Genomic DNA, 20755 nt, shown 5'->3' on the forward strand with positions numbered 1-20755 from the left:
AATGTCTTGAGTTCAACTTAACAACACAATAAGGACCGTCCTATGCAATGAAGTGTGTCTCTCCAATTGATGTCCTGGTCTGGGTTAAAAACATCAAAAAGTGACTCATAAACCAGAAGTGTGCATCATGCTGGAGTATACCCAAGTTTCCAACAAAGGGAGGATGCCAAAACCAAAGCACATGCTTGAATGCACATTGATCAAAGTCTGAAGCTTCAAACAGGTCCTCAACATGAGAAACATGCACTTTAGGAAGGATGGACTGAGGTTTTATATAATGATACGCGACCAAGGAGTCTTGCAGCACATGCCTCTGGGGCAAATGAACACAAATTAAAACATAATAGGAGCATCAAGATCTTTATCATGTGCACGAGAAAAGATGTACAGATTTGACTTACATCATAGAAATATTTTTATAAAGCTCCAATGTATGTTATTAGGGAGAAATGTCCAAAGTTTGAAAGTGTAAAAAGGAGCCCGAAAATCAGCTGTATGCGCTAGTCAGCAAGATTGGAAAAGAGCAAGTGTTTAAAAGCAGGTTAGGAAGCTGCTTATACATTATCCTAACCTGCAAGTGCGGGTTTGCACTCTCATCAAATGGCATAGAAATTTAGTTCACAATAGGAGTGAAAGCAAGAGCGGTTCCAGCTGGTTTTGATAGAGACATCCTAGCCTTTCCATCATATCAAGTGTACTTGAGGATTTCAGTCATCTATGGTAGTTGCAAACAGAGTTTAGTCTTTCATAAGACATACAATAGATCTCTTCAATTGTCCGCATGTGCCATAGGAGAGGGTTTGTTGCAGATCTCATGAAAGTTTCATGCATTACAAGAGCAAAAAATGGGATAATATAATGGAATTTTTATCATTTCTTTCTCTCTTCATTAAAGTTACATCAAGGTTAGTTGACTATCTGCTATCAAAGATGATTGTGAAGTTGATCATACTTGAAAAATCCAAATCACCAGTTGCAGATTTGTCTCCAATAGTTAGGGTGTGAACTCAGTTTTTTTCAAGCAGCTGTGCTGAAGATTGATTTGGGGTTTCATCTTTGAGGAGGTCCAAGGTTTTGAAGCATTCATTTTATTTTAAAGTTTGCAGAAATGATAGGCAATTTTTTGATAAGAAATCGGATTCAAGCCACCAAGACTGTTTGGTTATTTTTCAATTGTCATAAGAGTTTCAATTTTGTTGTGAGGATCCATCATGATTAGGACGAAGAAGATGCATTAGAGTCACTTTGAAGAACCATCAGCACTTTACATGCGCTATTTTTAACTGTTGCTCTTATTGGACAAGAAATACTGCTATATGATCTTTAAGAATTTTCATCTTAGGACGTGATGTATTTAGTTAAGGTCTATATAAAGCTTTTTTGATTTAGGTGATCTATTTTAGACAATTTTGTCTTTAGGGCTTGTTTGGATCAAAACAAACTGTCTTTAGTGTATGGACTTTAGTATACTTTATATTTATCTTGAATAAATTGCATGCAAAAAATATTTAAAAAATCTATAGCTGTGTGCTATTGGCAATTAGATTTTCCAATAGTGGTAAGTTTATGCATACTCGTTGCTGAAACTAATGTTCAAGCTTCTTGTGTTGTCTTATGGGTTACTTTGGTATGTTGAGTATAACTTAGTGATTGTTGTAGGCATGGTATTGCTATTTTCGTCAATGTGGGTATTAGCTGACATATATTAGGTCATTTACATCATTCAAAAAGACATAAAATCTCTCATCTGTGTATAGAAGTGCTGATTATCTTTATGCCTATACTTGAGAATCAAAAGACAAGCGGTTTCTTACATGTGCTCAGAATCCCAAGATTTAACTTTTGCATATTGTAGAAAGCTAAAGGTCATTTGTGCAAGTTATGGGGTTTAGTTTTGTTACAAAAGGGCTTCCCCTTCTAATTTGAAGAAAGGTTTATCCTTACATGCTATTCCATTTAGTGCTGTTTTGAAACGGACAATAGAATATGCACACAATACACATACATACACAAGCATTTATGCAACGTCCTCAAATTGAGAATTTGTTTTGCTGTTCTTGAAGCCTCCTTTTCATGTCTCCATGTTCCCCCATCATGGGAACCCAAGAAACACTAGCTGAAACAGTTTGCTCTAGATACCAAACAAGCTAGATTTTACTTGGTAAGTTAAGTTGGTAAAGCTAACCTACAAGGACCAAATTTTCCAAATTGACAACCAAAATTGTAATCTTGAAATCCTAAAAAATCTGGTGGTTAGGGTTAGGGCATATTAAAAATTAAATATGGATAACCCTAGACCAATAAAATAGTTTAGGATTAACTGTTATGGATAGTCTAAATTTGAAATAAAAAATCTCAAACCTATCTCTAAAAATTAAAATATCAATAATTTTAATTTAGGATTGGCATTTCAGGTTTAAGGTATTTGTTTTATGTTAATGCTAGTGAATTTTAAATCGTAATGTTTTATGTTGATGTTGGGGATTTTTAAACCATAATGTTAAATGTATACATAAATTAACTAAAATTAAATGTAAACGTAAACCCTAAACCCAAAACTCTTACCTAAATTTAAATAATGACACAAAATTAAACTTAAATATAAATTATGATAAAATTAGAAACAAAACCTTAGATCTCCTAGACATACTTGCTTGGATTAGTTGGATGCAAATTTCAAAGCTACTAAAGGCCATAATTGACCAGATTCGATCCGATATGATTTCACTTCATCAAATACATCATTATGTCATTAAATCTTCTGTAGAAAGTTTGAATAATTTATGTAAAGATGAGTTTCAAAATGATTTTTATTTTTATTTTAATAGGTTTTATGTGTACAGCATTTTAATTGTGTTTAAATCATGGCTCAAAATTTGTGACAGATTTTTCTTACAAAATTATTGATCCAAGCTAACTTGGATCTCTATACCATGCAAATGGTGATTTCTCATGATTTTTGCTTCAGTGACATATAGTATGTCCTGTAAGGAAATACATAATGCCTGCTAGTGACTAATATAGTTTAATGTAACTAGAAATTACACTATTGTGATAGCAACAGAAGGGAATACCAAAGGCATTTGTCACAATAAAGCACTTAGACTAGATAAAACAAAAGTAGTAGTTAACTTAGACCCTCAAATCCGAAGGAACTATGAAATTGGTGTGACAAAACTTCAAAAGTTATAAGAGTATGATCCCTACAAGTTCAATCAAACTGAAAAAGGCCCTTGAATAACTAGCTGAAACAAAAGTAGCAGTTAAATTTAAGTCTCCAAACCCTGGGGAACCATGGGATGTAAAAGGCAAAAGCTATACGAATATGATCCCTTCGAGATGAATCAAATTGAAAATGTGTACTATTTAGTGAAGCCTTTACTTTTTTCAAGAACAAAATTAGTTTGGAGCATTTCTTATATTCTCAACTACTTAGCCAATGCTGTTAGTAAGAGTCCTACTAGAAGTTATATCTATTCATTTTATTTCCTGGGTTGATGTTTTATATAGTCCATTGCAGTATTTCCAGACTTGTTGACTGGTAGTAGTTACTAAGCAATTCTAGTGCATGCAGGAATGGGCAGGAAATGCAAGAGTGGTTAGGGTGATGCCAAATACGCCTTGCCTTGTGGGTGAAACAGCAGCAGGTGATAATTGACATATTCAGTCTTGATTCATTAATACATTCTCCTTGATTGATGTGTGACACCACACATTTTACATTGAAGCTCTATTATACTATTTGGTTTTACTTACTTTATAAATAATGCAATTATCTCCAAAGCTTGTTCTTGTCTATAACTGGCAAGAGAACACTGTAATGTCCCCACTTTGAAATACAATTTAATGATAAATGATGATAATAAAGTTAAAATTAAAATATAAAAGAATACAATTAAATATAATTAAATTTTAATTAAGTTAATGAATGGTCAAAGACATGAAATGAAAAGTTGCGACTCCCTCAAACATGAGATATAAAAGGGAGAAGAGAACCTCATTTGAGGCGGTAATTTGGGAAATCATAAGTGCAGATCTGATATAAATAAGAAGTGCAGATCTGAATGTGAAAGGTTGTGTTCCTTTCAAAAGGCAGAAATAATGAAGAGTTGCACTCTTTCAAAGGGTGCTAATGGTGGAAAGGGTGTGTCTCTTGCCAAAGGGGCATACATGATGAAGAGGTGTGCCCTCTCCCTCACATTGGAGGATATAGAAAGGAGAAAGTCTCATTTGAGGAGTGTTGACGTGTTTTTTATGACAACGCCGAACACAGAATAAAGTTACCAATGGTCACCTTACTCTCTTGATCAAAATTAGTCCGTATGCTAAGATTGCACAAAAAGTTCAAACGGCTAACTCTAAGGTTTCTTCAATGCGTGGATGTGACTCAGTTGATTGATGGGTTTGTTGTTAACCTAAGGGGCCTTACGTATTCAATTGAGGATAACAAACACATGCAAGTTCAAGGATTTCTATGTAAATGATTTGCAATGAAAGCCCTATTTTTGGATTTTCGAAAAATGCTGAAAGTAAATGAGAATAGGGTAGAGAGAACTATGCTGAGTCTAATCTAATCCTAAGAACAAGAGACAGGATCACTCATGCAAAATCAAACCACGCTTCGCTTCGCCAACATAGCACAACTATGCGAAGGCGGTGCAATCTTCAAAGGGTGTGTAGAGGTTTTTCAGATCACCAATGTAGACCATCAAATCGAACAATCTCCACTGATAATCGAAGTTAAGCATACACACATAACAAAGGGCTCAGGCTAACTTTGCACAGTATGCAACAATCAGCTGCACACCAAAACTATGAGCTCAGACTCTGCAACAAGTAATTCTATCAAATTCAGTTCTTCTAACAACATGAAAGCAAATCTAATCTATGAAGAGAGCAAGACCATGCGGATTGCTAAAATAGAACAAGAATACACCATCAAAATCGAACAATGTATTAAGTTGGCTACTTCAACAATCCTGATGCAACAATCTCAGATAATAATCTCTCCTCCTGTACAAATGAGAAGGGTTACCCCTTTATGTAGGCCTCAAGCCATGATAATATGCAAACCCTAATTAGGGTTTACCCTAGAAGATTCCCCACACATGATGCAACAAGGTGGGAATCGGCAATAGATACCCCATAAAGCCCATATACAATTAATTACAATCCTGCCAAAAATGGCACCCATAAAGCATTAATTAACCATTACATTCAAAAAGTGCCCACTATGCAATGAATGTACCCTCATGCAAAAATCGCCCATGATGCCATAAATGCACCATCATCTCCTGAATGTGACGGCTGCATGCAGAAGGAATTTGCCATAATGCCATAAATGTGATGGCTGCATGCGAAAGATGCTCCATTAATTCTTCATGCAATGACCGGGTCGCTATTTGGTCAAATATTCTGACAATGAATGCGCCACCATATTGCCATGCGTTCAATAGATCCTCGCCATGCAAGTGGAGCCTGCCGTCGAATATCCGCTCCTGCACATCTAGAATTGTTGGAGAGAGAATTTGAATCAGGAATAATTTTCTTGAAGTCTCTTCAACTTTCCTTTCTTGGAGAAGGTTTTCCATCAATCTTCACCATCTCCTATTTTTTAGGAAATTTCTAGGGTTTCAAGCCCAAGAGGGAGAGAATTCTCCTACGAATCCAAATCTATAAAAAATTTGAAATTTGGATCTGATTTGATGCCCAAGAATGAATTTTTCAAAAAAAATTCTGGGAGAAATTCTGCTTTTCATTTCTCCTTGACTGGATTTTCACACCTTAGACAATTTTTCAAGTTTTCAAGCCTGAGCATGGAATTCACTCTTCATAGCGAAATTCATCACTTCCTTGATTCTTCGTGACTTAGTCATTTCAACATTCCTTCCTTGGCGAGAGTGCAATTCTCAATTGCGAAGGAATTCATGAGTTTTCCATGGGACCCCATCTTTAGCGCCCTTCATCTTTGCTAGGCACAATCTTGCATTTGTCTTGGAATTTCAACATTTTCTCCATTTCCAAGGCATCTTGAGTTTAGTGCCTTCCTCCAATCTAGGGTGCTATTTCACCTTTGGCATGGAATTCACTCATTTTTCCATCTCTCCGTGCACATCTCTTTTTGGCGCCCTTCCTTGTCTCATGGCGGAATTTCTTCATGGGGAGGAATTCATGATTTAGAGGACTTTCCTTCATTATCCCTCTTTAGCGCCCTCCTTGAGTGTTAGGTGGATTTTTGATGGTGAGGAGGAATTTGGCAATTTTGAGGATTTTCCTTGCTTCCCTTGGTTTTGCGCCCAACCCTCATCTAAGGCGCCATTTTGCATTGAACATGGAATTCCATCCACTTCATGAATTCCATGGATCTTCCATTTTGGCACCCTATCACTTTCCAAGGTGCAATTTTGACTAAGGGAAGGAATTCATTGATTTGCTATGAATTCCAAGACTCATTGAATTTAACGCCCTTCATCACCCTAGGGCGGCATTTTGCATGTGCCATGGAATATTGTGGTTTTTTGAATCCTCCATGGCTCCTCCAGTTTGGCGCCCTCTTAAGTGTTTGAGCGACATTCTTGCTTGAGGAAAGAATTTGATGTTTTCTACCAATTTAGGACATGTATATATATGATATATAACATTTAAGTATAAGTGGCATCTTCAATATGTCTTTGTCCTTACTTTAAGTTATATTTCATATATATTGGCAGGATGTTTGAGAGTGATTTCAGGTCCCCAGGAATCATAATGCAAATTCTAGATTTTGGAATATCTTTCAAATTTTTCAGACAATGAAATTTCAGGCCATTTTCGGATCAGGATGAGACATTGGTGGATTGATGTGAATTTCTAGACTTGGATGATTTTGCATGCTCTCCTCTTCTGGAATAGGAGTTCCAAACTTAACCATTTTTTTGATCCAACTTGTCTGCCTTCTGACTCTTCCGGATTTAGAAATGATCTTCAGGAGCGTTCAGTCTTCAGCGTCTTCAGGGATGTTCAATTTTCAGTGTTTTCTTGTGAAGAACCTACCAAAAATAGATTTTCCCAAATAGTAAGTGTTTCAAAATGTCAAGGTTTGGGCAAAATAGGTCAGAAAAGCACTTACTAAAAATAGTAAGTTTTTTTTTTTGGCAAAATTAGACCAATCCGAGAGAGGCAGTGAAACTTACTAAAAATAGTAAGTGCTCAAAATTCGCTCAAATTTTACTGGGAGGTTCCTTGAAGGGTCCCTATTCCAGTTCTAAGTTCAGTTTTTCCAAAACCCTAAAAGAAACCCCTAAAATCTAGGACTGAAGGCAGAAACCCTAAAATTAACAAAATGAGTCCTAGACTTCATCAAATTCACCCAAACGAAAAGCATACTTGACCAATAAGACCCCAAACACTCGCAAATTGAGGAAATTGACGAGACTGCTACGAAAAGACCCAAAATGTGAGCCAAAAGATTGGGAGGGCCTAAAAAGCAGGGGGCCCCCATTTGCAATGGGGCGATGTGTGAAAAGGTCACAACAAGGAGGACATCCAAGGGAGATCAATTTGAAGAATAATTTATTATTCTCAAAGGGCAGCAATGAAGAATGATGACTCATTTCTTATGAAGAGGTGTGACTTTCCACAAATGAAGATATAAAGAAGAGATTAATTCATTTGAGAAGGGGGAATTGGAGGAACCATCCATAAGATCAAAGAAGACAAGAAAGTCAATGGATTAATATCTAATATCAGAATTAATAAGGGTGAAAATTGGCAGACTTCGATATTTACAAGGGCAAGATTCAGGGCAATCCCAAAAGGGGACATTACAAGTGGTATCAGAGCATGATCTTGCTAGCCTGTAGGGTAAGGATAAATCATTTATGCATTCTAATCAATGAGAAGGGATGTATTAACTCCGTCCAAAAATATGGCAACAACTAAATGACAATGGCAAGACAATATGAGAGATTGTTAAATATACGTGTATTGTGCAAAGAAGACAATCAAGTAAATAATATATACGCTAGATTAAGAGAGAATATTATGGAGATATAAGGTGAAGTATATGAAGAGTTGGTAACAGACTTTTGAGAAGAGATTGTAGATACTTTATGACAATCTTATGATCAAATTATGGAAGACTTTATAGCAGATTTGTGGAAGAGATTTATTTTGAATTATGGAATAATGATTACCCCAAGAGATGGTTCTGGTCTTGGTCGGACGTTTTTGTCTCTTGTGGATAAAGTGAATTGGACCAAGAGATGGTTCTAGTCCTAATTGGACGCTCCTACCTCTTGTAGATAAAGTGAATTGGCCCAAGAGATGCTTTTGGTCCTGGTTGGATGCTCCTGCCTCTTGTGGATAAAGTGATTTTGCCCAAGAGATGGTTCTGATCTTGGATGGACACCCATGCCTCTTGTGGATAAAGTGAATTGGCCCAAGAGATGGTTCTAGTCCAGGTTGGACGCTCTTGCCTCTTGTGGATAAAATGAATTGGCCCAAGAGATGGTTCTAGTCTTGGTTGGACGCTCCTGCCTCTTGTGGATAAAGTGAATTGGCCCAAGAGATGGTTCTGGTCGTGGTTGGATGCTCCTGCCTCTTGTGGATTGGTTACTCCGAGAGATGGTTTTGGTCTTGGTTGGACACTCCTACCTCCCATGGGTAAAATGATAGATTGATTGGCCCAAGGGACGGATCTGGTCCTAGTTGGACATTCCTGCTTCTTGTGGACCAAGTAAACTACATCTACATGTGTATGCTTGTATCTGAATATATCCATGTGTCTACTTCGTGTATACTTAGTGTTTTCATGTGTATGCTCCGTGTTTTATGTGTATACTTCGTGTTTTATGTGTATACTCCGTGTTGGGCATATCTACTACATGAATATTTATGATTACTGATTTCTATCATGGTGAATACTATTTTTTTGTTGACCTAGAAAGATGAGTACATTTAAGAAAGAATATTGCTATTAAGGTCTTACACGTGTGTCATGCTTCTAATCCTCTTCTCAATGAATGAGGATTTCACCTTTGTTATCTCAAGGAAGCAACCAAACAGAGTTCTTACAGTTACAATTGATGAGAGAGAACTTTTCTCAGGATTACAAATCTTTAGGGGTTAGTTAGGAATCCTTGCATTGGGAAAATTTAGTTAAATTGATCATTGCTCGAGGACGAGCAATCTTGAATGGGGCGGGCTGTAATGTCTCGACTTTGAAATACAATTTAATGATAAATGATAATAATAAAATAAAAATAAAAATATAAAAGAATACAATTAAATATAATTAAATTTTAATTAAGTTAATGAATGGTCAAAGACATGAAATGAAAAGTTGTGACTCCCTCAAACATGAGATATAAAAGGGAGAAGAGAACTGTTGACGTGTTTTTTATGACAGCGTCGAACACAGAATAAAGTTGCCTAACGGTCACTTCACCCTCTCTTGATCAAAGTACGATTGCATGCTAAGATTGCAAGAAGTTCAAACAATCGACTCCAAGGTTCCTTAGATGCGTGGACGTGACTCAGTTGGCTGATGTGTTTGCTAGTAATCCAAGGGGCCTTACGTTTGTATCATTCCTTCACCTCTTTGTTGTGGCTGGAACTCCATCATCGGATATGGCAATTCTATGATGGTATTGCTTCGAACAGACTAAAATGAACTGAAAGTAAAGGGGAAAGGGTTAGAAGGATCTAAATCTACTCCTAAGGGTAGTGATAACAATGAATAGTGCTTTGGTGGACAAATTTCAAATAAACCAAGCTCTGCTTCGCCAAGTTCAACTACAACTCCGCAAGAACCGATGCAATCTTCTGGGGATGTTAGAGGATTTTCAAATCGAGAAAGTACGTTTGAATACCCAAAAACGGCGTAGTCCAAACGACCATCCACAATCAAACTTAGCACATATTTAAGAGGTCCAGGCTAACTTTACACTACAACTTACAATCAGCAAGATGCAAAAAATATGAACCATGGAAATTCATCAGACACCATTACATTCTCCATTGAAATCAAAGCACTTTACTATTTCTAATCTAAGCGAGGAAGGTGAAACCATGCAAGCTTTGAAAAAATTATTGAAGTGGAAACCATCAGAGAACAATGTTTCACTATTATTTTCTCAAAAACTTATCGCAACAATGTCATACAAAGCTCCCTCCTCTACAAATGAGGGGGGGTCACCCCTTATATAGGCTTCAAGCCTTGGCTACATGCAAAACCCTAATTAGGGTTTGCCCAAAAGATTCTCCCCACATGATGCAACAAGGTGGGAATCTCCAATTAATAACCCATCATGCCCATATACAATTAATTCAAAAGTACCCAAAATAGCATCCATTGCGCATTAAATGCACCACCTCCTTCAAATTCGCCCAACATGCGTTGAATATTCATCCATGCAAAAATCACCCCATTATGTTATAAATGATCCATCATTTCCACATGTGGCGACTGCATGCAAAAGGGATCTGCCATAAATTCAACATGCAATGACCGGGTCGCCATTTGGTCAAATATTTTGGTAATGAATGCGCCACTCTACTGCCATGTGTTCAATAGATCCTCGCCATGCAAGTGGACCCCGCCGTCGTATATCCGCTCCTGCACATCTGGAATTGTTGGAGAGGGAAAATTCGATTCAGGAAGAATTTTCTTGAAGTCCCTTCAACTTTCCTTGCTCAGAGAAGGTTTTTCATCAATTCTGCACATTTCCTATTTTTTAGGAAAATTTCCAAATTAGGGTTCTGCGGTCCAGGAGAGAAAATTCTCCAACGAATCCAAATCTGTAAAACTTTTGAAATTTGGATGTGATTTGATGCTTGAGCATGGATTTTTCAAATTTTTCCCTGGAGGGGAAATTTCTTGTTCAGTTCATCCCTGATTCCTTCCTTGCCTTAGAAATTTTATGTTCAATTCATCCTTGGGTGTATTTCTTCCTTGCGTGGAATTTTGTCCTGAAGGAAGGAATTTCCAATACTTAGCCAAATTTTCATCTTTCCTAGAAATTCTGTCCTGAAGGAAGGAATTTCCAACACTTAGCCAAATTTTCACATTTCCAAGAATTCCGTCGTGAAGGAAGGAATTTCCAACACTTAGCTAAATTTTCACCTTTTTCAGGAACTCTGTCATGAAGGAAGGAATTTCCAACACTTAGTCAATTTTCACCTTTCCTGGCATTATGTCCTGAAGGAAGGAATTGTCAATTTTCACCTTAGTCAATTTTCACCTTTCCTGGCATTATGTCCTGAAGGAAGGAATTTCCATTACTTTGTGAATTGTCCATGTCTCTTTTTCAACATCCCTATTTTTTAGGGATCCTCCTAAAATTTAGGAGCCAGGTTCATTGGATGAAGAATTTCACCCCGATTCTGAATCTATAAAATTTTCCACATTTGGTCGGGATTTGGTGTCTAAAAATAGGATAATCGAAAATTCGCCCGAGGGGAATTATGCTTTTTATTCCTCGACTCCTTGGATTCCGTGCCTCAGGCAAAATTTCAATTTTTAGCTTGGGTGAAATTTTCACCATGCCAAGGATTCATGGATTTCCCTCCTGTGAATGCCTTCTTGAATTCAGCACCCCAGCCCAGTCTTGGGCGCATTTTGGCCTTGTCCATGGACTAGTGGATTTTTCCACTCGTGAATGCATTTTTGAAATTAGCGCCCCAGCCTAGTCTTGGGTGCATTTTGGCCTTGTCCATGGACTAGTGGATTTTTCCACTTGTGAATGCATTTTTGAAATTAGCGTCCCAGCCCAATCTTGGGCACATTTTCACCATGTTCATGGATTCATGGATTTTTCCATCATTTCAGGCTCTTCGTCAGGATATAATGTTATATTTCATATATATTGTCAGGATGTTTGAGAGTGGTTTTAGGTCCATAGGAATCATAATGCAAATTCTGGATTTTGGAAGATCTTCCAAATTTCCAGACTTAGTCAAATTTCAGGCCATTTTCGGATCAGGATGACATTGGTGGATTGATGTGAATTTCTGGACTTGGATGATTTTGCATGCTTTCCTCTTCTGGAATAGGAGTTCCAAACTTACCATTTTTGAGCCAACTTGTCTGCCTTTTGACTCTTCCAGATTTAGAAATGGTCTTCAGGAACGTTTAGTCTTCAGCGTCTTCAGAGATATTCAGCTTTCAGTGTTTTCTTGTGAAGATCCTGCCAAAAATAGATTTTCCCAAATAGTAAGTGTTTCAAAATGTCAAGGTTTGGGCAAAATAGGTCAGAAAAGCACTTACTAAAAATAGTAAGTTTAATTTTTGGCAAAATTAGACCAATCTGAGACTTAGTAAAATCCCTAAAAAATAGGAACTTTCTAAAAATAGAAAGTTGCTCCGTTTTGGCTCAAATTTTACTGGGAGGTTCCTTGAAGGGTCCTAATTTCAGTTGTATGTTCAGTTTTACCAAAACCCTAACAGAAACCCCTAAAATCTAGGACAGAAGGCAAAAACCCTAAAATTCACAAAACGAGTCCTAGACTTAGACGAATTCGCTCAAACAAAAAGCAGATTTAATCAATATGACCCCCAAACACTTGCAAAGCAGAGAGATTGACAAGACTGCTGCGAAAAGACCCCAAAAACGCAAGCCAAAAAACCGGGAGGGCCTAAAAAGAAGGGGGTCCCCATTTGCAATGGGGCGATGTGTGAAAACGTCACAACAAGAACCTCATTTGAGGGGATAATTTGGGGAATCAGAAGTGCAGATCTGATATAAATAAGAAGTGCAGATCTGAATGTGAAAGGTTGTGTTCCTTTCAAAAGGCAGAAATAATGGAGAGTTGCACTCTTTCAAAGGGTGCTAATGATGGAAAGTGTGTGTCTCTTGCCAAAGGGGCATACATGATGAAGAGGTGTGACCTCTCCCTTACATTGGAGGATATAAAAAGGAGAGTCTCATTTGAGGAGGACATCCAAGGGAGATCAATTTGAAGAATAATTTATTATTCTCAAAGGGCAGCAATGAAGAGTGATGACTCATTTCTTATGAAGAGGTGTGACTTCCCACAAATGAAGATATAAAGAAGAGATTAATTCAATTGAGAAGGGGGAATTGGAGGAACCATCCATAAAATCAAAGAAGACAAGAAAGTCAATGGATCAATATCTAATATCAGAATTAATAAGGGTGAAAATTAGCAGACTTTGATATTTACAAGGGCAAGATTTAGGGCAATCCCAAAAGGGGACATTACAAGTGGTATCAGAGCATGATCTTGCCAGCCTGTAGGGTAAGGATAAATCGTTTATGCATTCTAATCAGTGAGAAGGGATGCATTAACTTCATCCAAAAATATGGCAACAACTAAATGACAATGGCAAGACAATATGATAGATTGTTAAATATACGTGTATTGTGCAAAGAAGACAATCAAGTATAAATACGTACACTAGATTAAGAGAGAATATTATGGAGATCTAAGGTGAAGTATATGAAGAGTTGGTAACAGATTTTTGAGAAGAGATTGTAGATACTTTATGACAATCTTATGATCAGATTATGGAAAACATTATATCAGATTATGGAAGATTTAACTAACAGATGCTCAAACATTACAAATACCAAATGATTTAAACACTCTAGTACTATTTCCTTAACATGGTACTTTCCAACAGTGATCCTATTTTGATGAAGACACAAGATTACTAGGTAACTTGTTGGTAGATACACTTTTGTATTATATCACTGGTGTTGTATAAAACTCTGGGCCAAACTATTTTGAATTATTTTTTGTATACTTATATGATTTACAAATGATGTTATGTTCACTTTAGTTATGTCTTTCATTTCTTTTCAGTGATGAGCTTGGGCAGCAAGGCCACTGCTCAGGATGAGAAGTTCGTGAAAACTCTCTTTGAAGCAGTTGGTAAAATTTGGACGGTGAAGGAAAAGCTTCTTGATGCTGTCACTGGCCTCAGGTATATTATTGTTTTATTCTTTAGGTGGTTAACATTGTTTTATAGAGATATAACGATATCAAAGCTATCAAAGAATCGTTAAAATATCTTACTCAGTGCACCATTTACAGATGTGTGCCTAAGATGGATAGTTAGAGTTCTTGTAAGACCTCTTCATATAAAATGTTATATTTTACATGGACATAAGGGTAGTAGTGTGAAATCTAGTATTCTCTAAAATTGTTGCTAATAATATTTTTGTTGATTTAGATATGACATTCAAGTTCAGGGTTCTGAAAACATATGCTTGTTCACTTCAACTCTCTGCAGATATATCATTGTTAGCAAATATCTATTTTTTGTCATTACTGATTTTTGCTGCAATGCATGTATTTTCTCAAATCTAAGTAGAATGAGTGAGGGGAAAAACTCCTTGTAAAATATCCTGAGTTTGGCTCTGTTTTATTTTTGCAGTGGAAGTGGGCCAGCATATGTATATCTTGCTATAGAGGCAATGGCCGATGGAGGTGTGGCAGCAGGGCTTCCACGGGATCTTGCATTAGCGCTGGCTTCTCAGACGGTGAGTGCAAGTAGATACTATCATGGGAAGCTGCAGAATTGTGCATGGTGCTTCACAAATATTTTTTTTAGTATTAGATGAATTCATTGCGTAATGTGTATCTAGCTGATACTGATCTATGTTCTTTTGCATGCTCTAAAAATCCCTTTTTTTCATGCTATATTTCTTGACACGTCTTCAGGTTTTGGGAGCCGCTAAAATGGTAAGAGAGACAAAGAAAAATCCTGGCCAACTCAAGGATGAAGTGGCATCACCAGCTGGTATCTGTTTGTTTCTATGACCATGATTGTCCTTCACTGTCTCCTCTCTTTAGAGAAGGATGGTTTCTATTGTTTTTCTTTTGACCTTCAATGCTAGGAAAAATGTCATATTTGGAATCTTGTATAAGAGCAATATCTAATTTTCTTTTGGGATCGTGAATTTATTTTTGCAAAGGTAGATATTATGCTGCATCATATGCATTTGCATTTTGTATCATATTCATTCTGACTGTAAACTGACTCCAGGGACAACTATAGCTGGAATTTACGAACTAGAAAAAGGTGGGCTTCGTGCTACTCTTATGAGTGCTGTAATGGCTGCAGCTAAAAGAAGTGAGGAGCTTTCAAAAACATAGCCATACCAACTGATGTTTTGCATTAAACCAAGTCGTAGTAAATACAAAATAGCTTCACTGGCTGTAGATAATTTTGCTTCCTATACAAATGGAGAAGAGACGAGTCCAAATCTTCGGCAATAGAAACTTGGTTTATTCCATATTTTCTATGGACCTTCAATTAGTTCTTATTCATTGAAGATCAGCTGCAAATAACTTATTTTTAGTTCTCTTCCGATAATTTATCTGAACATTGCCTATACTGTGATGAAATTAGAAGTTTACTTGATAGAATTCATAAACACTTTGATTATCAACTAATAGGATTACCTAACACATGTTTGAAAAAACAACACAAAATCACACAAGGCATCAAGGAAGTAAGCCTAGATGCACATATATTCTTAGAAGAATAGTGTCATGCATGCAATTGATGTATGATAATGTTGATGAATTATAACCAATCTCTTTATACTAATGCTTTGATATTTCCATAGATTAACATTATAGGTCATGTAAGAGGTAGAATGGCAAGATGGTTCAAATCTTCAAGGATTTTTTTTTTCATCATAAACTTGGTAAATGTCAATGTGGATCAAAGTTTTCCAGTTTTTTTAATGGACAAGTGAGGGAATCTATTAGGATCCTCTCTTTTATGGAATACAATCTGAAAAATATGAACTCTACCAACCTAAGATACCTGAAGATGACTATCAAACTAAAGGATAAGAGAAACTCTTGTTATAATCAAGAGAGCTCCACCATAGGGGAAAAACACGAAAAGAAAATAACTAATCAATTATTTGCTGATAGTGATCTCTTCCTCTTTAGGAAAGAAGTGCTCCTATAGTCAAGCGAGAGCATTCTCCAATTGAATCCATGGATTCCTAATGCAATCTTTTTGCTTCTGATTTTGCCCCTCTTGGGTTTGGAGGAGCTCAACAATTGCCTTTGGTTTTCGTGCTTTTTGAGTGGGAAATCATCAAGATTGTAATGGAAGCAAGATCTTTTTTCTTGAACTTTTCACCTCTTTCAATTCCTCCTATGATTGTCTTCTCTATTGCATCTTCCAAAATCTTGCCTTCCACAATAAGAGGAAGTAGAGAGTTGTTTAGGACATTGTCGCTAACATTGAAGAAACTCTTCTCTAGTTCTCTTTGAAGTCACTCCATCTTATTGTTAGTTGGAGACTATGTAGGATGCTCAAAGAAATGCTTGTGATTTCTCCAAATAAACTTTGCTTTGAATTGTGAGATTTTGGAATTCATTTCTACAAATAGAAGAGCCCGAAGGATTTGAAGGACACTACTATCTTGTGTCCAATCTCATTGTAGAAGCATCTAAAATACAACTCCTTGAAATTGATGGATTGAAGAGAATTTCCGTGAGAGGGAATGCTCTCAATGGAGTGAAAAAGAGGCTTGGAAACATCTACTAGGATACATACCCTTATAGATTTGTTATGGAAGTGAACCTGTTTAGTATCAATTATGATGAAATCACTCCATTTATCTACCAAACTCTGAATCAATGTAGGGTATCTTTATCACTAGTGCAAGATTCAAAAAGTGAACTTGCAATGGAATTTCAATAATATTAGTAACTGCCAGGTCAAAAAAAGGTTTCAAGGAGACAAAAAAGCCTTCTTGCCAATGAACCAAAAACCTTGATTTCACATAGTATGCGACTTATTCAGCCCTTTAGTCTATCCCTTCTATTTGTCTTGGCCTCTCCAATCTTTTGCCTTGTATGTGTACCCTTGTGCTTGCTAGAAATTGCTTTTTCACCTTTCAAGTGGTGAGTGACCCCCACTAGTAAAAGGGATGACCCCACCAACAAATGGGGCAACCCCACTATGTTGGATTTATGCATGGGAACTCTTCGTTCTGTAGATTTCTTCACCATTTTGGCTTTTGGTTTCAAGCTTAGTTGAGTCCTAACTCCACCTACCCTTGCTAGCTTTTGAGTCCCCCCCTACCCTCACCCCCTAATCACGATTTTGATTGAGATTTCTAGTCTATTTAAGCGACCCCCATTTCAATTTCAAATGGCCTTTGGGTCATCATTGGAAGCTGTCTATAAGAGTTTTGATTTTCTTGACCCTCCTATAGTTTTGAGTAGGTTAGTGAGTTGATTCCAAGGCATTCATACCAAAATTTCAAGTTGCTTTGCAATGTCCATACTCTCTACAAGCCACATGATTTCATATGAGATTTAAGCTTCAAAGCTTCCTTTCATTTTGCACATCATTATGCCACTTTCCTTAGCTTAGTTTCTTGTCTTATCCTTCTTTCATCAATCGAAGCACCCAAGGTTGGAGAGCAAAGAAAATAATACAAAAGAGGAGCCCTTGAGGGCTTATATGCAATGACAACTTCACCAAGCATCTTGGCTACCAATCTCCAATTGTGCCCTTCTAGTTTACTCATTTTTAAATTGTTAGATTAATTTACTTCAAAAAATTGTTAAATTAGAATTCTAATAGATCAATTATCTCCAATCTTCCCTAACTGGATGACTTTTTGTCATTGCTTAGAATATATTTTTGTTATTGCATTACATTAGTTCATATGTGATTGTATATTTAATTTAAATTCAATAAGAATCACTCCAAATCATTTTGAAAAGCCTCTGCTAACATGACAACATAACAAATGATAAAGTCCTTACTAACAAGTCCAAAAAATCAATGAATAGAAGCAACAACATAAAAAAAAAGTGAAACTTTTGCCAAAATTATATGTAAGAACCATATAGAATTCATTTAATTACATTAGTTAATTATTTTTTCAATTTTTTTGAAAATACAAAAACATATAATAATTGTTTATTTCCTACATTTAGATTAAAGCATTTAGTTAGTTCATATTCACTCAAGAAAACTTTAAGTGGTCAAAAGTCCTTGCTATCAAGTCCAAGGCACCCATCAAAATGATCAAACAAGGCAATCGATAATAAATAATTAACAAGCAAACAATCAACTTGTTCATAAGACAATTAAATCACAAATAAAATAAACACAACACACAAGTGTCTAAAGCAAGGCATACATATCTTTTCCTTTTCTTTCTTGTCATTAGGCTCTTGTGTCCTAAGGTTACAAAGGATTGGGTTAGATTCATTTTAAATGAACTTGAAACCACTTGATTAAACCAAGAAGCCTTCAACCCATAATAGGTTTAGGAGCAATCTATAATGTTGCAAAAATCCAAAAGGAAAACAATAGGAAATGAGTAAGAGAACTAGTCCACCTCTAGGAATTTATTGAGATAGGAAACTATCATCTTAATGCTTTTCTCGTTAAGGTTCAACACGAGTTAGACTCAATCCATACTAACACACCTAGCTATACAAGAATTACCATAGTAATATCTTTAGAGGTTTGGCATGCAACACTCAAACATTACATCCATAATTCCATGCATAATCATTTGCCATCAATCACTCCTTGTAAAGTGAGCAATCAAGCTAATCCATCCCACACAAATATCATTGATACTCATAGGACTCTCCTTTGTGAAGAGGTTTGTCCTTCAAACACTCTCCACATTGGGTTTTACCATTTAAGTGGGAGTGATTTGACCTTATGCAAACTACAAAGTGCAATATGTGTATTTTTTATTAGTAAAGCAGTGTTAACTAGGGAGCTGACCCTTAACATAGTCAAAAACTATCAACAACACACAAACAACACCAAAATACAGAATGCTAGCTTGAAAAACAACAACCCAAAGGCATCAAGAAACAAAACATAGTCAGACAGGCCAAATAAAACCTTGTCAAATCAGAAAACACCCAAAACCCGAACCTAAAAAAAGGGGGGTTTGGGGGAGGGGAGAAGACTTCCCCTTTCGCCTGCGAGAAATCACTAACTAGGCGATATTGTCATTAGGACTATCAAAAGAGAGATCAATCGGGAGGGGCCCCGCAGGGTTACAATCAGTAGTGTCAACAAAGTGTTGCAACAGAACAACAAGAGTTTATTGTAGAACAATAGCAGGTTGTGGCGAAACAACACCATGTGCAATATGTGTGGTCCATTAACTAATTTGTACATAATCAAGGTAAAAACTTAGAGTAAAACACAAAGAATCTTGGTCCTCCACATTTTGAAATTTAACAAAGAAGAAACCCATATGTAGTAGAGACAAATAAGGATCAATGAGATTAGTCCAAACGATGGAATCCACTATAAAAATTGCTCAGTAGATGGTCTCTTTCCCAAGAATTTGTACCTCATTTCTTCTTATCAAATGGTCAACACTTGTAGTGTCATACTTTAACATGTCTGCATTACCTTCTTTTAGGTTTTCATATTTTACTAACACTTCCTCTATGTTGCACATTTGGTCTTTATCATTTGTCAACAACGCGTAATTCTTCTGCTTTCTCTTCCTATTTGATCCTATTCAGTTGTTTCAATTTAGGTCTTATCAATGTCATTCTCAATTGTAATTTCATGATTATGATTGACTTTTAATGTTAATCAATCATCATTTATCATTATAATTTTTTCTAAATTTCCATCAATTCTTGTCAATTTTGATCAATTTGTCGTTGGTCTTTGTCATTATCAATTTAATAAACTTTTGGTCCTTGTCAATTATCTTCGTGATCATGATCATTATCATTCATTTATTGGATTAATTGTGTCGTGACATTGTTTTGACCTATTTCATTCATTTTCTCCTTTCTAGGGTTTAATAATTCTTTAATTATTAATCCTTTCCAACATCCTCCTTAGGATAAATGAATTTATTCAATTGACCTATGTCTTGTGTCACAATTAAATATTTTATTTAATTGGCTAACTTCTCTTTTGTGGGCTAATTAATAAATGAGAAATTATTAATTATTCCCACTTTTCTCTCCCTTAATTTTCGCCTAATTTTGTCATAATTTGTCATCCCTAATTCCATGCTTCCCATTTCCTTTATTTTCTTCCACCTTTTCCTCCACTAATTTGTCTCCTCCTTTTTGTCATAGTTTTGAAAGCTATTTTTGCTCCAATTAATGAGCAAATTTTGGTGCCAATTTGTCATATTTTGTCAATCAATTTGTCATAAATTTTGTGATTCAATTATGCTATTTTCAAATCAAATTTCTATTTTTGAATCAATCATTCCAATTTCATAATTTTCCTCAATTTTGGTCTATAAATTGAGCTTCTCTTTTTCAATCATTTTAACAACCACTTCTCGAATATCCTCACGTTGTTGAACTCATTTGCAATCTTGTTTCCTTGCTCACACTTGCATTTTGTAGGTGAAACCAACATAATTTGGAGGAAAGAGAGAAACAATGGAGGTCAATGTAGGCAACATCCGCATTTTAGTTTGCAATTTCTTTTGATGTTCAATTTCCATTCCTTTATTGAATGTGATAGGATTTCTTAGCTTATTAGGGTTTGTGGTTACCTAATTGATGGCTTTAATGTTTTCCATGATTCTTACATACATTTCTTGGTGAACCCGATGTGAAGCTGGCCCATTTTTGTCTTTTGAGTGCTTTTGGAGTGATTTGCAGGTCCAATTTATAGAAAAAGGATCCATTTTGAGAAGTTTCAGGACTTTTGCGCCCGTGCAAGATATTTTTGCACCTATGTAGGGTACTTCTGTGCTTGTGCAGGGTACTTCTGCGCTTGTGCAAGGAGGTTCTGCGCCTGTGTGGCCCA

The 20755-nt window shown here is 36.2% G+C and overlaps 1 protein-coding gene across 1 annotated transcript in view; it reads left to right on the top strand.

Annotated features, from left to right (window-relative positions):
• The window catches only part of LOC131074497 (pyrroline-5-carboxylate reductase), a 39712-nt gene extending 24153 nt beyond the window's left edge, over window positions 1-15559 (top strand). The window contains exons 3-7 of the mRNA XM_058011127.2: window positions 3575-3647; window positions 13807-13927; window positions 14381-14486; window positions 14668-14746; window positions 14993-15559. Of these exons, the coding sequence (XP_057867110.1) occupies window positions 3575-3647; window positions 13807-13927; window positions 14381-14486; window positions 14668-14746; window positions 14993-15102 (489 nt within the window). The 3' untranslated portion in view covers window positions 15103-15559. The remainder of the gene's footprint in view (window positions 1-3574; window positions 3648-13806; window positions 13928-14380; window positions 14487-14667; window positions 14747-14992) is intronic.
• Window positions 15560-20755: the final 5196 nt, after the last annotated feature.

Source organism: Cryptomeria japonica, chromosome 9 (genome assembly GCF_030272615.1).
Source record: "Cryptomeria japonica chromosome 9, Sugi_1.0, whole genome shotgun sequence".
Classification (NCBI taxonomy): domain Eukaryota; kingdom Viridiplantae; phylum Streptophyta; class Pinopsida; order Cupressales; family Cupressaceae; genus Cryptomeria; species Cryptomeria japonica.